Source organism: Caloenas nicobarica, chromosome 9 (assembly GCF_036013445.1).
Source record: "Caloenas nicobarica isolate bCalNic1 chromosome 9, bCalNic1.hap1, whole genome shotgun sequence".
NCBI lineage: Eukaryota > Metazoa > Chordata > Aves > Columbiformes > Columbidae > Caloenas > Caloenas nicobarica.
The window spans coordinates 15410001-15429304 of record NC_088253.1 but is presented as its reverse complement, the minus strand read 5'-3'; the positions used below and the strand labels follow the sequence as shown (position 1 = coordinate 15429304).

At 37.9% G+C, this 19304-nt stretch overlaps 1 protein-coding gene across 1 annotated transcript in view; it reads left to right on the top strand.

The window, feature by feature from the left end:
* URI1 (URI1 prefoldin like chaperone) overlaps positions 1-19304 on the top strand; it is a 42485-nt gene that overhangs the window by 9957 nt on the left and 13224 nt on the right. The window contains exons 2-4 of the mRNA XM_065640800.1: positions 2336-2370; positions 6453-6531; positions 8811-8946. Coding sequence (XP_065496872.1) covers positions 2336-2370; positions 6453-6531; positions 8811-8946 — 250 coding nt within the window. The remainder of the gene's footprint in view (positions 1-2335; positions 2371-6452; positions 6532-8810; positions 8947-19304) is intronic.

Below are 19304 nucleotides of genomic sequence, written 5' to 3'. Positions count from 1 at the left end.
TATTCTTTCTCTATTTTTTTTAATAGAGTTCAGTTCCAGAAGTGCAGCCTGAAATATTTTTAAGGTGGTATATTTTAGCACTTCTGTAAAAGGTCTCATTTTATGCTGGCTACTGAAATGAAAATGTTTGTTGTTGGTTCCACCCTTTAGTTTCCCTTCAAGAGAGATTATATCAAAGAAGAAGAATTAAATTAAAATTGATTGGTGTTATTGATTTTTCCTTTTTTTTTTTTGGTTGTTGTTGTTTTTTAAGGGGGATAAAGGGTGATGGAAACGGCATATGCCTATATGCTGTTTTACTCTTGGACTATTTTTTAAAAACATAAAAAGCATATGTGCCAAATTTACATATTTACTAATTAAAAAAGCTTCCCGGAAACATTAAGTAGACTATCTTCTGTAACCTTTAACATTGTAGCTAATGGATATAGCCTGGAAGATTTCATAGAAGGTCCTCTAAATAATGTAAATGATTATGAATATGTAACTAGTTAATATGCAGCTAGGAAAGGATTATCATGTAGAGGTTAATGAACATGCTGCTCTTATGGTTTGCAGGGCTTTTCTTTCTGTGCTTTTAGCTCACTTCATGCATGGAAAGTCATGGATTGGGAGCGGAAAGCTTCCTGCCTTTGCCATCTTCATCTGTAACAGGGCAATCAAACTGGGACGTTTTTAAAGGATTTCATAAACATTTTTGTGTGCTTAATTGCATTGTGTACTTCCTAATCACTACCAAATCTGAAAGAATGAAGGATATTGATAGAATAGGCTCTGGCTCTTTTACTTGTTAGTGGTGGCTCCGTTATGTGTCAGCATTGTTACCAAATGCTGCGGAAACTTTACTCTCAAAATGCGGTTAATATTAAGAGTATGAATTAGATTTCTGAGTTGATGCCCCACAGAAGTCTGTACATTTATTCTTAACCTTAAAAACAGTTAGCTGGCACATTAAGGAATATATTTGCTAGGCATTTGATTTATAGGAGTTTAAAGCAAATGATAAATTTAAACTTGGCTTATGCAGGACGAGCTACCTGGCTGAATTTCCTGATGGATTATGAAATAGCGTAACCACAAATGTAGAGCTGATCCTTTTCATTTAAGTACTTTATTCTGTTTAAAGAATTATTAGCTCACAAAGTAGTCCCATTTTTTTTTACTCCTATATGAGTAGAAAGTGCAGGGTCTGAGATCTGTTCTGCAATAGCTGCACATATGCTGAATTAAAAAAAAAAGTGTTTCTTCTGTTGTTTTGAAAAAGAAAAAAGAATTATCTGCTCCAGTGATTTCAGTGGTACTTGAATGTATGTTATTGTTTTCTCTGCAAATTTACTCATTAATTGCTTTCAAATGTTAACATTATTTTGGCTATGGGAAAAACAAAGTTTGTAAAAAAAAAAAAAATCTAGAAAATGCTTATCTTGAGAAGATGTCTAGACATATTTAATTGCCTCATGGCTTCATTGCATTTCATATAATTGAATGAAATTGTTTGTGGTGTATTTTTGGTAACCATTATTCAGAGATCAGAATATGTTTTGAAAGACAAAATCTCCACGTAATTATGGCAGAGAAGGTCACAGGTTTCAGCGTCTTGTCTCTTTGCTATATCTACGTAGTCTAAGAGACATACAGTTAAAAAAGAAAAAAAAAATTAACAATGCGCTTTATTTTGTAAATTATTTTGGATCTCTTGGGAAAGCCTGTGGCATAAAGAAATAAGTGAAATATTCACATTAAAATTTCCTCTTTTTTTGACACCCAGAGAGAACAGAAGAGAAGGCAGCAGCCCATAATGAAGTCAAATATCCTTGCATTTAAACACCACAAAATCAATATGTGCTTTCTCAGGTTAAAATGGCCAGTGGAAACATTGGTTGATGTACTGATAAAGGAAAAAATGGTTTTGGTGCTGTAGCGTTCATCTGTTTTTGTTTTTTAATGAGTATGGAAGTTACATTGATGTGGTGCTGTAATTTATGTTATTTTCTTATTCTGCAAACATGTAACAATGGAAATAGATCTGCAGATTGAACAAACTGCTACTTATCTTGTGTCGTGTGTCACCTAATAGTTATGGAGCAAGTATTGTACCAAAATATGAATTGAAAAGCTGTGATTTTTTTTTCGTGTGGTTATCAGTCTGCATTAGTGTGTGATAAAATGTGCAGCTTAAGAACTACCATACACATGCCTTTGCACTGACAAATAAAAATGTATATAGAGACACCACCAAATCTGTAAAGCTACTGTTCTAGTTTCTGATGCATTGACATTGCAGCTGTGTGCTTAGCCTTGTTTTTTCATGAGTAGTTATCTGTTTTAATGACAGGTGGTCACTAGCTGCCAAGAGAAAATCCAGCACTGGTAAGTGAAAAATGTTTGATTACATGCCTAAAATACTGATGAGTAACCTAGTTGTATTTTAGTAAAGTACTGCTATTTATTCTAGTGATAGCCAAATGCTACTAGCATGTTTTGGGGGTTATAGTTAGTGAGAGCTCAGAATTATTGCAGTGTACTCACTTTAAAAAGTGTATGTATTTTCCACTGATACTATTACTTTAAACCATGAATATACTGAACCTTAGTGTTTATACTTCTAAATATCCCCGAGTAACCTTGTGGGATGAATGCCGAATTTGCCTGGTTGGTGAAAAGGTACTCCCAGGGTGGAATTAGTTATTCTTCTTGTGTTTTTTCCTAACTCCGGAGCAAGTACGGAAATTCTGCTCCCACCTACCCCAGGTGTGCTAAAACAGTGTGAAAGTAATGTTTTCCTCTTTTTTCCCCCCAATAGAATGTGTGATAAAGCTTAGTTTGTTATGCTTAGAAAGAAATCGTTTGTTATGTAAAAAATTATCTGTGGGCACTTTTTTCTCTGTTGGCAATCTATGGTTAATAGAAAACATACTTAGTAAATAACAGTTTTGTATGGCATCTGAGGAAAATGTACATTTAATGGTGAATGAAATCTTATATTATGAGTTACTGTGAGATATAGCAGTTGATCTTACAGATACCAAATTACAATATATCCATGCTGTGTTTACCATGATTTTACTGAGAGAACAACAGGAGCTGTCTTGATTATTGTCTGCAGGGTTATTGCGGAATCACAGCAACTGCCCCTTTAGTGGTGAGATTAAACCTTTGGTTATACACCATCAAGCATATAATATTTTAAATTTATTTTAAGAGGCTTTTTTCTTCATGCCTGAAAGATCTCCAAGCAAATAATTTATATTTAGTGTGTATCAAATATTTTTAGTTTAAATGCACATAGGCTGCAAGCACTGGATAAGAGGAAAAAAATCAAGGCAATCTATACACATCATCATATTAAATTCTGACTATTGACTCGCAAAAAATAATCTAAAACTAATATGTTTCATTTATGTTTAAAATTCAGAGACTGCATTAATTTTCAATAAGGGAAATATTATTGAAGTGCCTGCTGGTGCTGCTGTGGTGAAGTCAGCACACGTATTTTCTCAGAAGCTTTGTGATATCACTACCAGTTTGGTCCTGTATGGAATTCACAGAAACATAGAATGTCCTGAGTTGGAAGGGACCCATAAGGATCATCAAGTCCAACTCCTGTCCCTGCACAGGACAACCCCACAGTTCACACCGTGTGTCTGAGGACATTGTCCAGTCTCTTCTTGAACACTGTCAGGCTTGGGGCCGTGACAGCTCCCTGGGGAGCCCGTTCCAGTGTCCAGCACCCTCTGGGTGAAGAACCTTCTCCTAATGTCCAACCGAAACCTCCCCTGGCACGTCTTCCTGCCGTTCCCTCGGGCTCTGTCGTTGGTCTCCAAAGAGAAGAGCTCAGTGCCTGTCCCTCATCCTCCCCTTGTGAGGAAGCTGCAACCACCATGAGGTCTCCCCGAGCCTCCTCTTCTCCAGGCTGAACAAACCAAATTCTGCATGTACTTTCTTTCACTAAGAGACAGTATTTTTGCAGAAGTAAACTCATTGACAAAAAGCCTTAAAATTCAAACAGATTTTTCGAAGTTTGGAAAGTTGTGAGAATTATTTTCTCTTCTGAAGATGGCTGAGGTTTGTGGAGCGGGGTGGGATGGTTGGCTGTGGCAGGAGGAGTCGTTCCAGTGTCTGCTTTTATGCAAACTCTGGGCACGGCCCTGTGAACTTGGGGATTTTGTGCACAGAATGTCAAAAGAAAAACCTAACTTACTGATATCTTTTATGTAGAAAAGCAGTTTACACAGCATCCATACAATCTTTACTTTATAAAAAATAATTTAAAATTTAGTACCCTTACTTAGATCTTGATTGTGCAAGAGCTGAGTGCTCTTGTTTCAACTGAGTAATTTGTTCGTATAAGACCTTTTAAGTAGTCAGTGACACAGAAGAATGTTAAATAGAATTGGGTGAATAACAATAGGGTTTTAAAACGCTCAGCTTCAATATATTTCCATTAAATTATTTTATTTTTCATTTTTTAGTACACTTCTTGAAGTGTATTTCTAAAGCTGTGAATCCCGTAATGGGTCTGGTATGGGATTAAACATCTAGACACGCGTTTCCCCTTCTAGGGACACGTTTGTAGCTGGAGCCTCAACGTTCATCCTCCCTGTTCCCTTTGGTTCTTCGTTGCGGATCGGGACTGAGCGTGGGGCTGGCACAGCCCAGAGCTCGCGGGCTGTCAACTGTGGGTGAGGAGGGAGGTCAGCTTCCTTCCTTAAGTAATGCTGTTTCAGGCCAATTAATTAAAAGGATTGATTTGAATTTTCTTTATCTCGATGGCCCAGTTCCAGATGTGGCAGCACTTCTAGAGATTCTCACGGTGGAGGTTTGAGCAAAGGGCAGAGTCCCACTGAAAAAAAGAAACATGCTTCGGTTCATAAAGCAAAATAGTTTTTTAGCAGGTGATTTCTGCTGTACCCTAATCAGACTGTTCAGTAACGGGCAGCAGTCAGACTTTAAAGGCAGTATCTTCTTTTTAGATTAGTGAAGAAATGTTGAGCGACTTTCAGCCATGAAATGATGGGAACGTTTAATCCAGCTGCGACTGGGGGGATTTTCCTACTGTTCTCTTCCCATGGAGTCTTCTCTTGGCATTTGAGACATGGGCAAGGCCTTTGGCTGGGGGATGGTGTTTGCTTTTCAGCGGGTGGTTGGAGCCCATCGCTGCCCATTCCTCAACTACAGATCTCTGGGAGGCAGAGGCTGGAGCCTGTAAATATCATTAAGCAATTGATTGTTATTGGTGACACCAGGTTGTCATTATATTGCTTCCCCAAAAAACATCTTAGTGAATTTTGTTCAGATTCATGAGTTTGTCCTTCTTCTCCGAAGGAAGCGAATTGATGTGGGCAGTGGACAAAGAAACTTGCCTAAGATGTCTGGGAAAAATCTGCTGTCAAACCCAAGCGGCAGCAAGGATCTTCTGTAGATCAGTTATATGGAATACAGTTTTAATGTCCAAGTCGCATAGAAACCTAAATTCTCTTTTTCAGGACCAGTTCAGCAACTTAAAGTATGAAGTACTCCAGGTATAAAGTAGGGTGATTACAGCAAAGTTCAGCTATGGAAGCAAATAAGTCAAAACATAGGAGTATCAGATAATTTTTCATAAGGTATGCTGAAGATTTCGCTCTGCTTATGAATCTAAGAAAATCAATGATAATATTTTGAGAGTTGTGTTATCAACTATGACATTCATTTTTCAGCACATTTATAGATTGCTTTCCTGAATCATCCTCAGAAAACCTGTAATTTGCATCTTGGGTCAGCTTTGTTAAGCGTGCTGCTCTGTGCTCTCAGTTGCTTTTTTATTGCAGAATTTACTACCATATATATGTTTACTATTTTGAAGTACAAGTAAACAATATCATCAAATCTGACATTTATTTGCCAGCTGCTTCATGCAGGAGCTGATTTCTGGCCTGTTTTGTCCCTTGTCAGGGACTGAGGACGGGATGGAATCCTAGCGGTCAAGCCATCTTTCAGGCATGTTGACTCTTGGTAGGAACACAAAGTTCTCATGAAAATCAGAATTAATTAAAATTTTGCCCACTTACATCAGCTCAAACCAAAGTCTTGAATCCTTTATTACATGTGATACTTTGAAGAATTTGCCTCTTATAAACTGGATTTTCAGTTATTTTTCTAAATATTGATGGTGGTATAACTGTTGAAATTGAACATGGAGTGAGATATGCCAAATCCTAGTGAAATAACTGATTTCTTTGCACCATAAAAAATTCAAATTTAGAAAGAGACATGCATGATCTGAAATAATCATGTCCCTATTTTAATACACATTATTCTAAAATAATCCAGCTATTATGTTCGTCATCCCAAGTCTTATTAAAAAGTTATTACATGAGTTTAAGAGTAAAATAGTTTATTTTTCTGTATTTTTTGAGTGTTGAATTATTACTTTTAGATATAACATTGAATCAACTTGAATTTGTCAACAGGAAGAAGGTGGAGAGCGATTATGAGGCTCTTCAGGAACGACTCAGTACGTTACCTGATAAACTGTCCTACGATATCATGGTATGTATGCTGGAGAGTTAACACAAGGAAATGGGCTAAGATTTTTAGTAACCGAGGTATCTCTACTGGCAGTGAGGTGTTATTCAGGTTGCCACGGAGTACTTAGCAATGTTACATTTATTATGATTATAGTTAAGTCTTTTGTTTCTTTCTCTTTTCTTTGAAATCACTTGTAAATTACAATGTTACTGACAACTGAGAACTGATGACATAAATGCTAACACAAAACCTGACATGTTTGATATGTAAATCTATTGTATAGAAAACTATAATTATGACTGAATTACAGTACTTAGTCATTTCCCAAGAAGAAAGTGGCCATAGTATTTCCTGATTCATGGAAATAAACCCTAGAACATTGATTTTTACATAAAAAGGTGCTGCTAATTTTTGTTTCGCTGATCTTCACGTTGACATAGCGATCTTTTCTGGTGCTTTGAATCTTCCCTAACAACTGCAGAGCTCTCTCAGAATTTTGAATTCACCAGAATTTTGACCGAATTGGCTTTTCTCTCTTTCTTTTTTACCTCCTTCCTTCTCAGGTCCAATTCAAGATAAATCTTTGAAGGGAGGGAAGTTCTACTGTAGGCAGCTAAATGGCTAATTTCAGCACAAAGTGCCTGATTACCTTCCTTGGCAGCCTGGCTCAGCACATAGAGTTGAGCTGTAAGATGGCATTGCAGTACTCTTACCATGTGGGAAAAGAGAGTTTCCCTTTCCTGTGCTCATGATTCAGCTCTGGATTTTATGTGTGTAGTCCCATCACCATGTGTGTTTGCGTGGCCACATGATGTAAAGCAGAAAGATTGCGTTGTTTCGCAGCATAGAAAAGAAACTGTTTTAAAAAAGCTAGATAGAGCTTAGGTAAAGGAGCAATGTCAGCTCACATCTGCTATTTTAAATGTATATAAATAGTTTCTGTCCTGTTAGCCAAATGTTTTCGTATGTTTTCAATTTTGCTTTCTGCGTTTTGGGGGAAGAGTGAACAGGCAAATGATGCAGTCTGCTACTTGAAATCTAAGTCAGTAAGGGTGCACGGGTAGGAAAAGCACATTCTGCATAGTCTTAACGTCAGGATCCTGCCTGCTGGAGAACCGTTTCAAGCATTGCTACTCTCCTGGATGCTTAAGTTCGGGAAGATCGTTTTCCAGGGAAACATCCACTGGGCCAAGTGCTCTGGTTCAGCACAAACGCGATGAGAAAGCACGTGGCTGTCCTGAGGAAATGAAGATGGCAGCAGAGGAATAAAGTAGAAGGAACTGATACCAACTGGCTGAGACAGATCTCTTTCTACCTTAAGAAAGAGAAAACTTGGCATGGATGTGGCTCTTAGGTTTTTGCCACCTCCATGTTAATTTGATTTTGGTCTCCTAGTTCCTTTGCAAGTGAAGGCCAAAGGTAGGCGGGCAGGTGGCGGCAGGTCCGAGGGTAAGAACTGGGGAGACAGCAGTGAGGGTGGCCAAGGCTTCATCTCAGCGACAGCGCTGTCTGTAAACTGGGGGCTGTGGAAGGTGTCTTAATTCAAAAAAACAATGTAAAGACATGGTAAAATGGGGGTTAAATGTTTTTAAAAGCACCTCTCGAAGTTATAAATGATGTTTATGGCCACTGTACTCCTGTCTGAAGCATTCCGGCTTTATGTGTTGTTCCTCTGCCTGGGGAGTCATTAAAGGACGGGCAGTGCTTGGCGGAGCATCGCCTGAAGGCTGAGGTCTGCATCGTGGTGAATGATAAACCAGGGAGAGATTAAGCACAGTCTGTAATCCTGCTAGTAGCCCTGCAAATTCACACTGAGGTTCTCGGAACTTACTATTAGCAGGACAGGTGTTGAGGAAAGCAATTCCATCTTTGAGTTGACCCATACCTATTTAAGTATCTTAAACATTTTAGCAAAGCTAAACTTGCTTTTATAAGAAATGAATGTAGTCTGTATAACAAATATGTAACTCATCTAAATGCTAATATTTTTATTATCAAGGCTTGCATATTACGATTAAGTGAATTTGTTTTCCATGTGAGCATTCAGCTATACCATAGTTTCATATCATAAAACAACTTGTCTAGTTAAATACCACTCTTCTGATTTTGTAAGTACAATACTAAATTCAAATGGATCTGGTCAATTGAATATTTATGAAGGGTTAGTCATTAAATAACTGCTGTAGAATTTTTATTTCTTTAACTCTGTATTTCACTTTTAAAAAAAAATTAAGATGAGTGACTGTCTAGGTTTTATTTTCATTAGTGGTTTTCAGCAGTTTCTTCTATGTCTTTGACAGGTACCTTTTGGTCCTCTCGCTTTCATGCCAGGAAAACTTGTCAACACCAATGAGGTTACTGTTCTGCTTGGGGACAACTGGTTTTCAAAATGCTCGGCAAAGCAGGCTGTTGCACTGGTTGAGCACAGAAAAAAACGTATGTATGTTTCTGAAAATAATTTGATAATCAAAATTATGTATCTTCGTATTAATATATAAAAGTAGTAGCATGTACACTGTTCTCTTTTTTTTGTGAGCTCGCTGACAGAAGTCTTGTTCAGACATAATATCAGTTTAGTACCTAATTTTCCCTTCACTTGGTATTTTATTGAATATGTCTAATTTTTTAAACATTTAGCCAGAACTTTTTTTATTGGTACGTCAGCTTAAGTTACCAACAAGATCGGTCAAGATTTGTTCATTAGTTTGTTATACACAAAAGTAAAAAAAGAGAAAAACAGCCCGAACTAAAAACTCCCTTTCACTTTTCTTTAATGTGAGAAATGCTGTATTCTCTCCCAGAAAGTGAACATCACATTGTACTTTTGCTCTCAGTTACCTTATTACCTATATTCTGTTCCCTTGTCTTATCTCTTATCTCTTTACTGCCTTGTCCTCTGGTGGTTTTTTTTTTTTGGTTATTGTTTGGTTTTTTTCTTTGTCCATATCATTTTCCGTCTTTCTTCTCTACACACGCTTTATTCCTGTTTGGTGGGGGTTTTTTGTTTTGTTTGTTTTTCTCATTTTCTGCTCAGCTGCATTTCTGCCTCTTGCCATCCATGTTCCTATCCGCTCGTGAGGAGAGATCCACTGGATCTCCCCAGATCAAGAGCCGTTGGTGATCTCACATAGCAGCACATCACAGAGGCAGACTGGCAATTCCTGGTTTCGTTTGCAGCTCTTTTTAGTTGGTGGTGAGATCTTGGCTTTGAAGAGCCAGGACCACCAGCCAGGACCATCACCAGCCTCTGTATCTTAGAAAGAATGAGAGGCTAAAATATCGAATGCAAATGTCAAGGAAGGAAAAGCACAATCAAATAGAAAATAAATTGGTACCTATTAGCTTTTGCTATTTGCTTCAGATAAGCATTTGAGAACATTATTTTCAATTTGTTTTTACCTGTGATTTGTCTCATTCCTACATGAGCACTCCCCGCAGCTTTACCCTGTGTGTGTTACAACTACCACAACTATTGACACTGGAGTTTGGAGTTCAGCTGTCCATGTTGCTGCCTGCAGCAGAATACCTCTGAGCTTCCCCATCTGAATACATCGTTTGGTTTTTTTTCCAATTCTGTGCAAGCAATATTTGTGTAAGAGAAGGTTGTGTGTTGTTTTTTTTTTTTTTAAATTCATTTGCTGTATTCCTTTAAAATATTCCTTTATGAAGAACATTGGCAAAAGTATGTAATTTGTATTTTACCTATTATCTTTCTCAATCTGGTTCTCCTGACACAATTTTGCAATTTTCTTTCTTACTGAACTGAATCTATGTTACTTATTGTGACTCTTGTGAGATCTCAGGTCCATATCTTTTTCCTAGCTAATCTGATATTTTTTTCAGTGCTGCAGGATATTTTTGTCACCGTTACATCCAGTGAAATCATTTGACCTTTGCATAGTAGATGTTTGAACATTAAGTAGTCTGCTGGGAGACACACAATAAATGCTGGATTCTTTCCTTTATGATCTTTTAAATTGCATTTAAAATACGAACTCAGAAATACTGATTTCTTTTAAAGCAAACTAGTCATTGGTGCTGGGTATAAACCTTCCATTCAGCTGCTGGTTCACTTCAGCTGTGTGATGGCTGCCAGTGGGAGGCTCCAAAACACTGATATTAAATAAAAACTTTTTATTTGAGGACTATTTTCAGTTTTGGATGATAAAAGCCATATTAGTAGCTCTGATTCTGAACAAAAGAAATTATTCATAGATACACTTTTCTCCTTTAAAAAATACAGCTGACTTAAACTCTTTCAACCGTTTTCTCACTAGAAGAGGGCAACTTAGAGGAGAATATTGGAGACTTTATTAGTTTATTCGAACTAGAAAAAAGTTATGTACGTGAAAGACCTGTAGGCCATCGCTGTGTATTGTGAATTGACCACTTGTGGCACAAATGTGAAAGTCTGATGTTCCACAAGTGTTGAAAGTCTCTTTTGTGTGTCGCACTGTAGTTATTTTCACAGATATAATTTCTGATTTCACTGGCATTTTGTGAGCATGGGGGCTTCATAGTTTACGGAGTGGTGTATATTGAATGTTATCATTACATTGACACAACATGATTTGATTTTTAGTAGATAACCTTTTTGTTTTGGACGTAAATGTGAGTAGGTGACACCGTCGAAGAGGCTGTGCTCGCTGCAGGGGCTGGCGCTGCCAGCAGCGCCCGGCGGCCCGTCTGCCACTCCGAAGGTCCTGACACAGCCAAGCTTTGTTTTAAGCATGTGCTTAAGGCCAGCATGTGCTTAAAGGCTTTGATACATAGGAATGGGGGGGTCTGGACAGAGCAGAGAAAGGCTCGTGCTGAAATTGCTTCCTGAACAGAAAGCTGGCCATATTTGTTGGTGGTTTGTTTCTTCAGTGACCTACATTTTTTTTTTTTGTTCAATATTACTCTATTTAATTTAGATGAGAATTATTTTTTTTCATAACTAGCTGGTCAAATCTGTTCAGATAACCAAAATGAACTTAATTAGCGTCGCACTAATAATTCAGTGCTCTCACAGAAACGAAGAGTTATAAGGAAATAAATGCAAGACACGTTTTCATTGCTTACCATATCTTGTGTCCCACTCTCCGGAGTGGTGAGGAGTGGGACAGCATCTCTTCAGGGTTTAAGGTTTCTAGTGGGACTGGCTCTTTGGGTAGAAAAGGGTAAGAGATTCCTGTAACTCACTCATTTTTTTGCTGGTTCTGGGGAGTTTTCTTTATTGCCTTTGACTAGTTTTGTGTGGATCTGGCCATGGAAGACCTCTGGTCACCCAGGGTGACCCTGTTTGCCTTTGAGGACACCGCTGCCCTAACAGTTAATTTAATCAACATTCACAGAAAATGTTCTTTACAGTTTCATTCCTTCTGTTTATGTTGGATGCACAGAAGAATGACAATATGAATTTGCATGCCTAAGCAGTAATAGTGCCAGTTAAATCAATATCAGTGAGTATACAGCTTTGGAAGATTGGGGTGTGAGTATAAAGGCATGGAAGTTAGGGGTAGCAATAAGAGTGTACTAGACAAAAAAAGCTTCAAATCTTACTTAGCACTAATTAGGTCATCTTTTTTGTCTTAGTAGTTTTGTTAAATTTGCTTTTTATAGGAGAATAAGTGAAAAAATGTTTGCTTCTGTGGAATAGAGAAATGTCCAGCCACAGCAGATTAATTTCATTGTTAAATTTTATTTAACTGAAAGGAATAATTGAAGGGTGACTGTACTGAATTCTGAAAGTAAATGCACTTTAGCTGACATAGCTGTAGAAAGCCCTATTTTGGGGATACATTTTTGTTTGCTTAGCTTTTGATGCAAACTGTTCAGCATTGTGATTGGTTGAAATGTATTTGGTAAAATTTGGGACAGTGACTCATGTCAGATGTTACTTTTTCATAAAATATTGATCATGTATTCTTGAATAATATTTGAGATGCAGTAGATCTTTAATTTGCCGCACATTTTTGTGACAATCTTAGATGTTCAATTAGTTCCAAAACTGTTAAAAAATAAATTTAGTGAAGTGTATGGAATTGCCAAGTATATTTTTAATTGTTTTAAATTTGTTGCAGTTTGTTAAGCCAGGTAGTACAGGTAATGGGAAACACTTCACACATATGTTTGCGTGTAAAAATGTGAAGCAATAGTGAAGTAGATTAAAGGATATGCACACCAAATTCCATTATAATAAAAGAAATTAGCTTTTTAAGTATGTCACAGTTTAGCACAACAATAATGCAATCGTAGTTTTTTCTCTTACAATTATCTTGCTTAAGGTACTTCATAATATTTCTGTTCTCCTCAAGGCAAGACTGTATTGTCTCAGAATTCAAAGAGGGAATAAAGATTCTTTTTGTGAATATGGGATTATATCTTTTACGTGTTTGTGATGATATAAATTACATTTTTTCTCTATATCAGTAATCGCATTAATTCTTTAAGATGGGAAATTTTTCATTACAATAGTCCCTGTGGTAGTTACAATAGAAAGAAATTAAATAGATTTTTCTTGTAAATATTTGTGGATTAATTCGGTATGCTAGGTATTCCAAGTGTCTAAACACTTTAAAAGGTGGGAAATTAAAACATGCACCGAGAACGAGGAGTGGTTTTATTGTGTTCAAGATTTATCAGATAACAAAAAATCCCACTTAAAGGAGAATTGTTGAACTACTTCGCAATTGTGTCTTCAGTATATGTAAGAATACCCTTGCAGTGTCATGCTGCAAATGAATTCATGAAATGAAAATACTGATTACATTAACATACAGTATTGTGATAGTACCCAGTTGTAAATTGCAGTATGTAACCTTTAATACAAATATTTGTGTCAATCAAAATTGACCGATAGCTTACTATACAGGGCTTAAAAGATACCATTGTTTTTAATAAATAAGATGATCCAGGCGGATGAGGACCAGTTTGAATTTGTTCCTTATCAGTATTTCCAGAAAAAAGGATATTGTCTCCAATATATATGATAGGAAGGCTTTCCATTTCCCATCTGTGAAAGAGTGAGGCCTTGAGAGGTTTTAATGTTTCATCCAAGGGTGAAAATAACTTCCTTTATATTCTAAAGAATGTAACATGAACTTGCCTACTCACTTTTGAGGGGAGAAAGAGCAAAAAATGCAGGCAATGTTAGAAAAACTAGCTGTTGCTTTTCTTTATTAAAAAAAAAAAAATTTCTGCTCTTTTTCTGCATGCTGGAGAATTTTCTTTCACTGTGCTTTCGAACATTTTTTTACCATTTTTTGTGATTATCATGTTTCAGTTTGATAACCTCCATCAGTTCCTTCCTTACCCTTGTTAGGTTAGGGCTGGTTCGGTGGAGTGCTAAGTGCTCTAAATTTGCTCTGCAGTCCCCAGGAGGTGTTTGGTTTCTCACAGGACCACAGGCTTGGTGTTTTAACCGGAACACAGGGAAGGAAGTAAGGAGAATACATTCGTTTCTCTAAGTTACATATTGTGACTCAAAGAAGCCCCTGCCTTTTTGTAATTCTTGCTGGGCAACAGAGGAGTTGTCTGAACACCACTCTCCTTCATTTAGGAGGAAATGGAATGTTTTCATATAATTCTAGCAATTACATAGGTGTGTAAACCTAAAAGAGAAATGCGTTGCATTTCCTTAGTGTTCCTAAAGCCAAATTATCCATACACATTTTTACAGATTTTGGTACTAAGGGAACATGGAAGCCAGAATGAAGGTTGTCTTTAAAAGGCACAAAGCTACTGCACAAAGGGTTGCATTGCATTTTAAAGAACTAGTGCAATTGATGTTATAAAGAATGAATTTATGTTGTTGCAAGCACAAAGAGAGCTTAAATCCGTATACACAAAAAGCAATCGGGATTCTCTTTTGAATCTTAAAACAAATGAATCTCTACAAAAATGAACAGAAAATAATAGAAAACCAGAGAAGGATATTTTGAAAAGCTCTTAGTAGATGCTGCTTTCTGCAGAACTGCAGGTCTTACTTCTTTCAAGTAACTTGTGATAGTTTGTTGGAAAATTATTGGCTAAAAAATATTTTGTTGCAGATTAAATATATATTTATTGAAATGCCATTAAAAAGTCTCAGAGAATTGATCTACTTATGCCTCTTAAAAACAAGAAAATAAGTAGCACAGTTGAAATAGCATGCCATAACTCAACCCATTAACAGTACTTGTATTTGTACTGTACCGCTGTACTTGCGCAAGGGAACACCTTCCATCTCCAAAGAATTCAGCAGCGGAGTATGTGCATTAGATTGTGTGATACTTTACCTCCAGCCTCAGTAATATTAACGTGCTGCATTCACAGACCGCATGACAGGCATTCTTGTTTTGTTTGGGGGTCAATCGTAATTGTGCTAGAAGTGATCGCAGATTGGGCAGCACAATGATGTTCTGTGGTTCCCCCATGAACTTCCCTTCTGCACCCGCCATGGGACAGTGGCAGCTCAGCTTTTCCATGGTGGGGAGTTGGGACCGCTGAGGTGCTGCCGTCAGGTGCAGGTACTCGCTTCTTACTCTGGAGGAACGGAGCTGCTGTTAGTAATTGGGGTTGGTGGTTGTTCCCTGCCTTGTGTAAACACTCTGTGTGTATATAACCATCTTACGACTGGTTATCTTCTACTTGAGAAACCGTGTTAGACGATGGAGAGATTTCAACTCTAAGTCTTAATTGCATACAGAATTCTTTGTTATACTTAATGTAAAATTTCTGTCCAGTCACCTATCCTCAAAGGAGATTATTTCCGTACTTTCCAGTCTTTTTCTTCTGCGCTATATCCATGAGACTCCCCTGAAGAGTAAATGAGCCTAGCAAGGTAGCCCAGGCTTCAGCTTCTTCCCAGTTTGTCCTGTTTCAAAAAGTCTGACTTTTCAAAATAGATCAACCTGTTCTCACTATTCTTGTCTGTTCTTACTATTTAAATCCCAGTGTAACACACAGTTTCCAGAAGTAACTAAAATAATGTCTATGATTCCCCAAATCCTTATAGACAACACTCCAAGGACATTAATGTCAAACTCAGATAATTAAAATTTGTATCCAGCCAAGCTAATTAACCCATTAAAGCCAAAACGCATAGATGAGAATTTGTGTCAGTTTGGCATTAGTACGTTGTCATGTCTTGTAAAATCTGGCTTCGGTGGACTTCATTTCAACAATATGAACTGTGTTCCCTAATTATATTTTTGCTCTACCAGTGTATATGTAGCAAGCAGAGGGCTGCTGCCTAAAAATGGCTAATCACGGCGTAAGGAAAGCCAGTCCGGTCCTTGCAGACTAATAAGGGAGCTGGGAGAGAATAATCTAAACGTAAAGAAATCTTGCTGCCTGTAAATATTCAAAGGCTGCTGCGCTGAGGAAGTGCACATATCCCTATTTCCGATTGAAATACCTTTTGCTTTTGGTGGTCCAGGAAAACAGCCCTGGACTCTGGCTTGTCTGTGGCACTGAACGGTCTTTCCAAGCGGTTTAGCTGAGACGTGTAAATAGGAACTACTCGGGTTCACCTGAAAGCCATGTCAGACTTTTCTCAGGTTATTGGATGTGACAAAGTTGGACAACAGCCTCTGGTTCAATCCGTCTTAAAAGGCTCTAAGAAGTTTAAACCACAGGGTAGTAAGAGGAGGAGACTACTCTACCGATAATTTTCAGAGGGTCCCAATGAATTTAAAAAAAACCTGTAGTTTGTAAAGTGAATTGTTTCTCGCTAGATACAGTACATTTTAAAATGCACTGAATGGTGTTGGAGGCTTTTAGGATGTGCAGTGGCAAGTTTAAAATGGGAAACCCTGAGCTTCCCCTGCAGTTGGGTGCATGAGCCCTTTTCCGGGAGGCCCCTCCTTGCTGAGGGCCAGGCCGCGGGAAGGTCTCTCTTCGGCCAGGGACGCGGGGACGGAGCGTCATGGTAATCCCAGCTGGCCGTCCTGTGTGGCCCGAGGCAAATCACTTAAACTGTCTGTTTCTTCATCTGTAAAATAGGAGAGAGTAATACTTACCTCCCTCGCAGAACGCTGGGCAGATTACTTAATGCTTGTACAGCATTTTAAAATAAAACGCAGTGTGTCACTGTTCGGTGTCTTTACCTAACGGAGCAAACCAACGTGCTCCTGTCCGGAAAGCAGCATCGTAAGCTGGTGCCCCAGAAGCAGCGTAACCTAGATGGCTGTTGGACACTATTTAGATACACAGGCAATGACTGAGACACTCGTGGTGTTTAAGAAACGGCTGAGCATCACATTTACTGTGAATGTAAAATAAAAACCTGAGGAAAATTGGTCTCAAGCTAGATGTTTATGTGTATTGAGACTACCTTCAAGAGCTGAAAGCACAGATGGGAGCATTTCCTATGAAAACTTCTCTTTGATTTGGACTTTGGAGGGTGCGTTACGCACCGAAAAAAGCTGTGGATGATGTTGATAGGAATTAACTGAAAAATAAAAGCTGTGTGTGGGAGGTGATGGCTGCTGTGTCCGATGGAGGACGAGGTGGCTCTCCAAGGAGCTGTGTAAGGGAGCAGGACCCTGGTTGCGTATGGAAGGAGCTGTGTCCTCTGAAGGGTCTGTGTTGGCACCGCTCAAGACGTCAAATATTGTTTGGAAATAGTATTTCGTCCAGTAGGAAGTGCAACTGCAGAGCATTTTTCAGGGGAGAATCTTAAGCTGTTTCTTAGAAACTGCTTATTAACTCGTGGAGATGACTGCACATTTAACACATAGGTGGTTGTTTGGTTTAAAGGCTGATGCTTTTGAAATACCCCAAAAGTCTGAGCTGCCTCTTCGTGCTTCTTGTTGGAAAGGATGGATGTTTGCTTGAGTAGCCTTTTCCAAAATGCCAGATGTTCTTTCTAAACTACATACTGCAAGTAATATATTTTTAAAGAATTGTGTTTGATATACCGTGAACTATCAACAGGGAAAAAAGCACACAATACTGAATCTGTTAAAATTAGGACGAGAGTGTTCTCAGACGCTTGGTGGTAGTTGTGTTTTGCCTCGGCTGTTTCCTGCATCATTCCCTCTTCTGTGCGTGCAGAGGGAGAGGAGGGATCTGAACCTGTTTGCAGAAGTCTGAGTCACTAAGTAGATTCTATTTTGCGAATATAACTACAAACTTGTTTTGTCTACTTAAGTGCATTTTGTAAGCATTTCGTGATTATTAATGTATTTACACACATCCTTATCTGAAAGGCCTGGGGTTGTAATACATGCAATCTGTGAAACATTTGCAACTGCGTACCCTCGCCAGAAAACTGTATGGGGGGTAGCTACGTATGTACTATAACTTTTTAGGATTAGAGTCTAGACCAGAGGGATACTTAATAAAATACTAAAGTTAACAGGCAAAAGGAGAGTTAAAGAGTGAGAATACTGAGAAAATACTTTGAAAATAGTTTTTCAATTAGAATATTTTGTGGTTAAGTTTCCCCTCATTACTCGTTCCTGTCTGTAAAATGGGAATAGCAGGGTAGTCTGCCACACTTGTATATTGTGAAAATAAATAATTTAAGGTGTATGAGGTTTTCGACATGCTACAGTACTGGAGACCATGTAAGTACCATAAATAGAAGCAATGCCGAGGAAGGAGCCAGCTAGATTTATAAAGTTAGTTACTGCTTTAAAAAGTTTCTTGGAGTGTGACTTTGCTGATCCCGAGGTAGAAAGGATCTCTTTGCCTCCTTCATAGTATTATATGAGGCATCTTCTTCTTGTATTGCTTTAATGATTCCAAAAAAGAATTTTAATGTAGAAAATCAGCTTACTTCTTCACAAAGGCTTTTAGCTCCTTCAGGGTATATAGGACCAGTAGGTGCAAGGTCTTAGAGATCCTCTGTTGAAACTAATTTATGTAGTAAGTCTTCCCTCCTGAAAATTTGCATTTGTATTAGTTTTGAGTTGAACAAAGAGTGCAAGTCTATTAATATTATTAGTATAAGGCTTTAATTGTGCCCTCTTTCCCCCAATTCTTAAGTCTTAGCAAAGCTGTGTTTCCTTTTCAGGCGGTTATGACCTTCTTCTTTTGCAAATTAGTTTGTTTTTTATGATAACGTTAAGGTAAAAGTGAAACTTAAGTTTTTAATATTTTATAAATTGCTGTTGAAAGGATTCATTATTTAATTGGCACGAGGGGATAAGAAATGAACTAATGTCTGAGAACTGGGTAGTTCTTAAAGTAGGTTTGCAAAACTGCAGTAAAGCGTAGTTGCTCAGCCAGCAGAGCTCTCTGCTTTCTGCCGTGGGTTGCAAGTGCTATTATTAGGGCATAAGCACATTTCGCTTGTCCATCATAACAAAAATATTTCAACACGATAACAAGAATGAAGTTTGAAAGCATTTTTAGCAGTATGTTTTGAACACTAGTCTTAATTTTGTCACGCTAAGAGTCTCTCCACCTGGATGTTATTTTATTTAGAAGACTTTTAGTCAAAAAGACAGCTCTTATCTTATTTTTGTGTGGACCCCAAAAGTCAGCTCTTTGGCTTGCGACATATGCTGAATGGTTTGCTTCTGTCCTTGATTAACTCTTTGGGAACATTACAGGTAACATTAATGGAAGGCTTTGTGCAGCCTCTTCATATGGAAGATAATATACATACCTTCCTTCCCATATGTGAGCACTGGTAAAAGGAGACATTATCCAAATGAAGTTGCAATGTGTATTTCCTTAATTCAACACCTACTGCACTGTGTCTAGTTCACCACATTTTTCTTAGAGTGGTTCCACGGTTTGTGTTCAAATTTACACACAAAAGATTTGCAACTTCTTCCTAATGAATCAAATGGTTAATTTGTCTTTTACAAAGATTT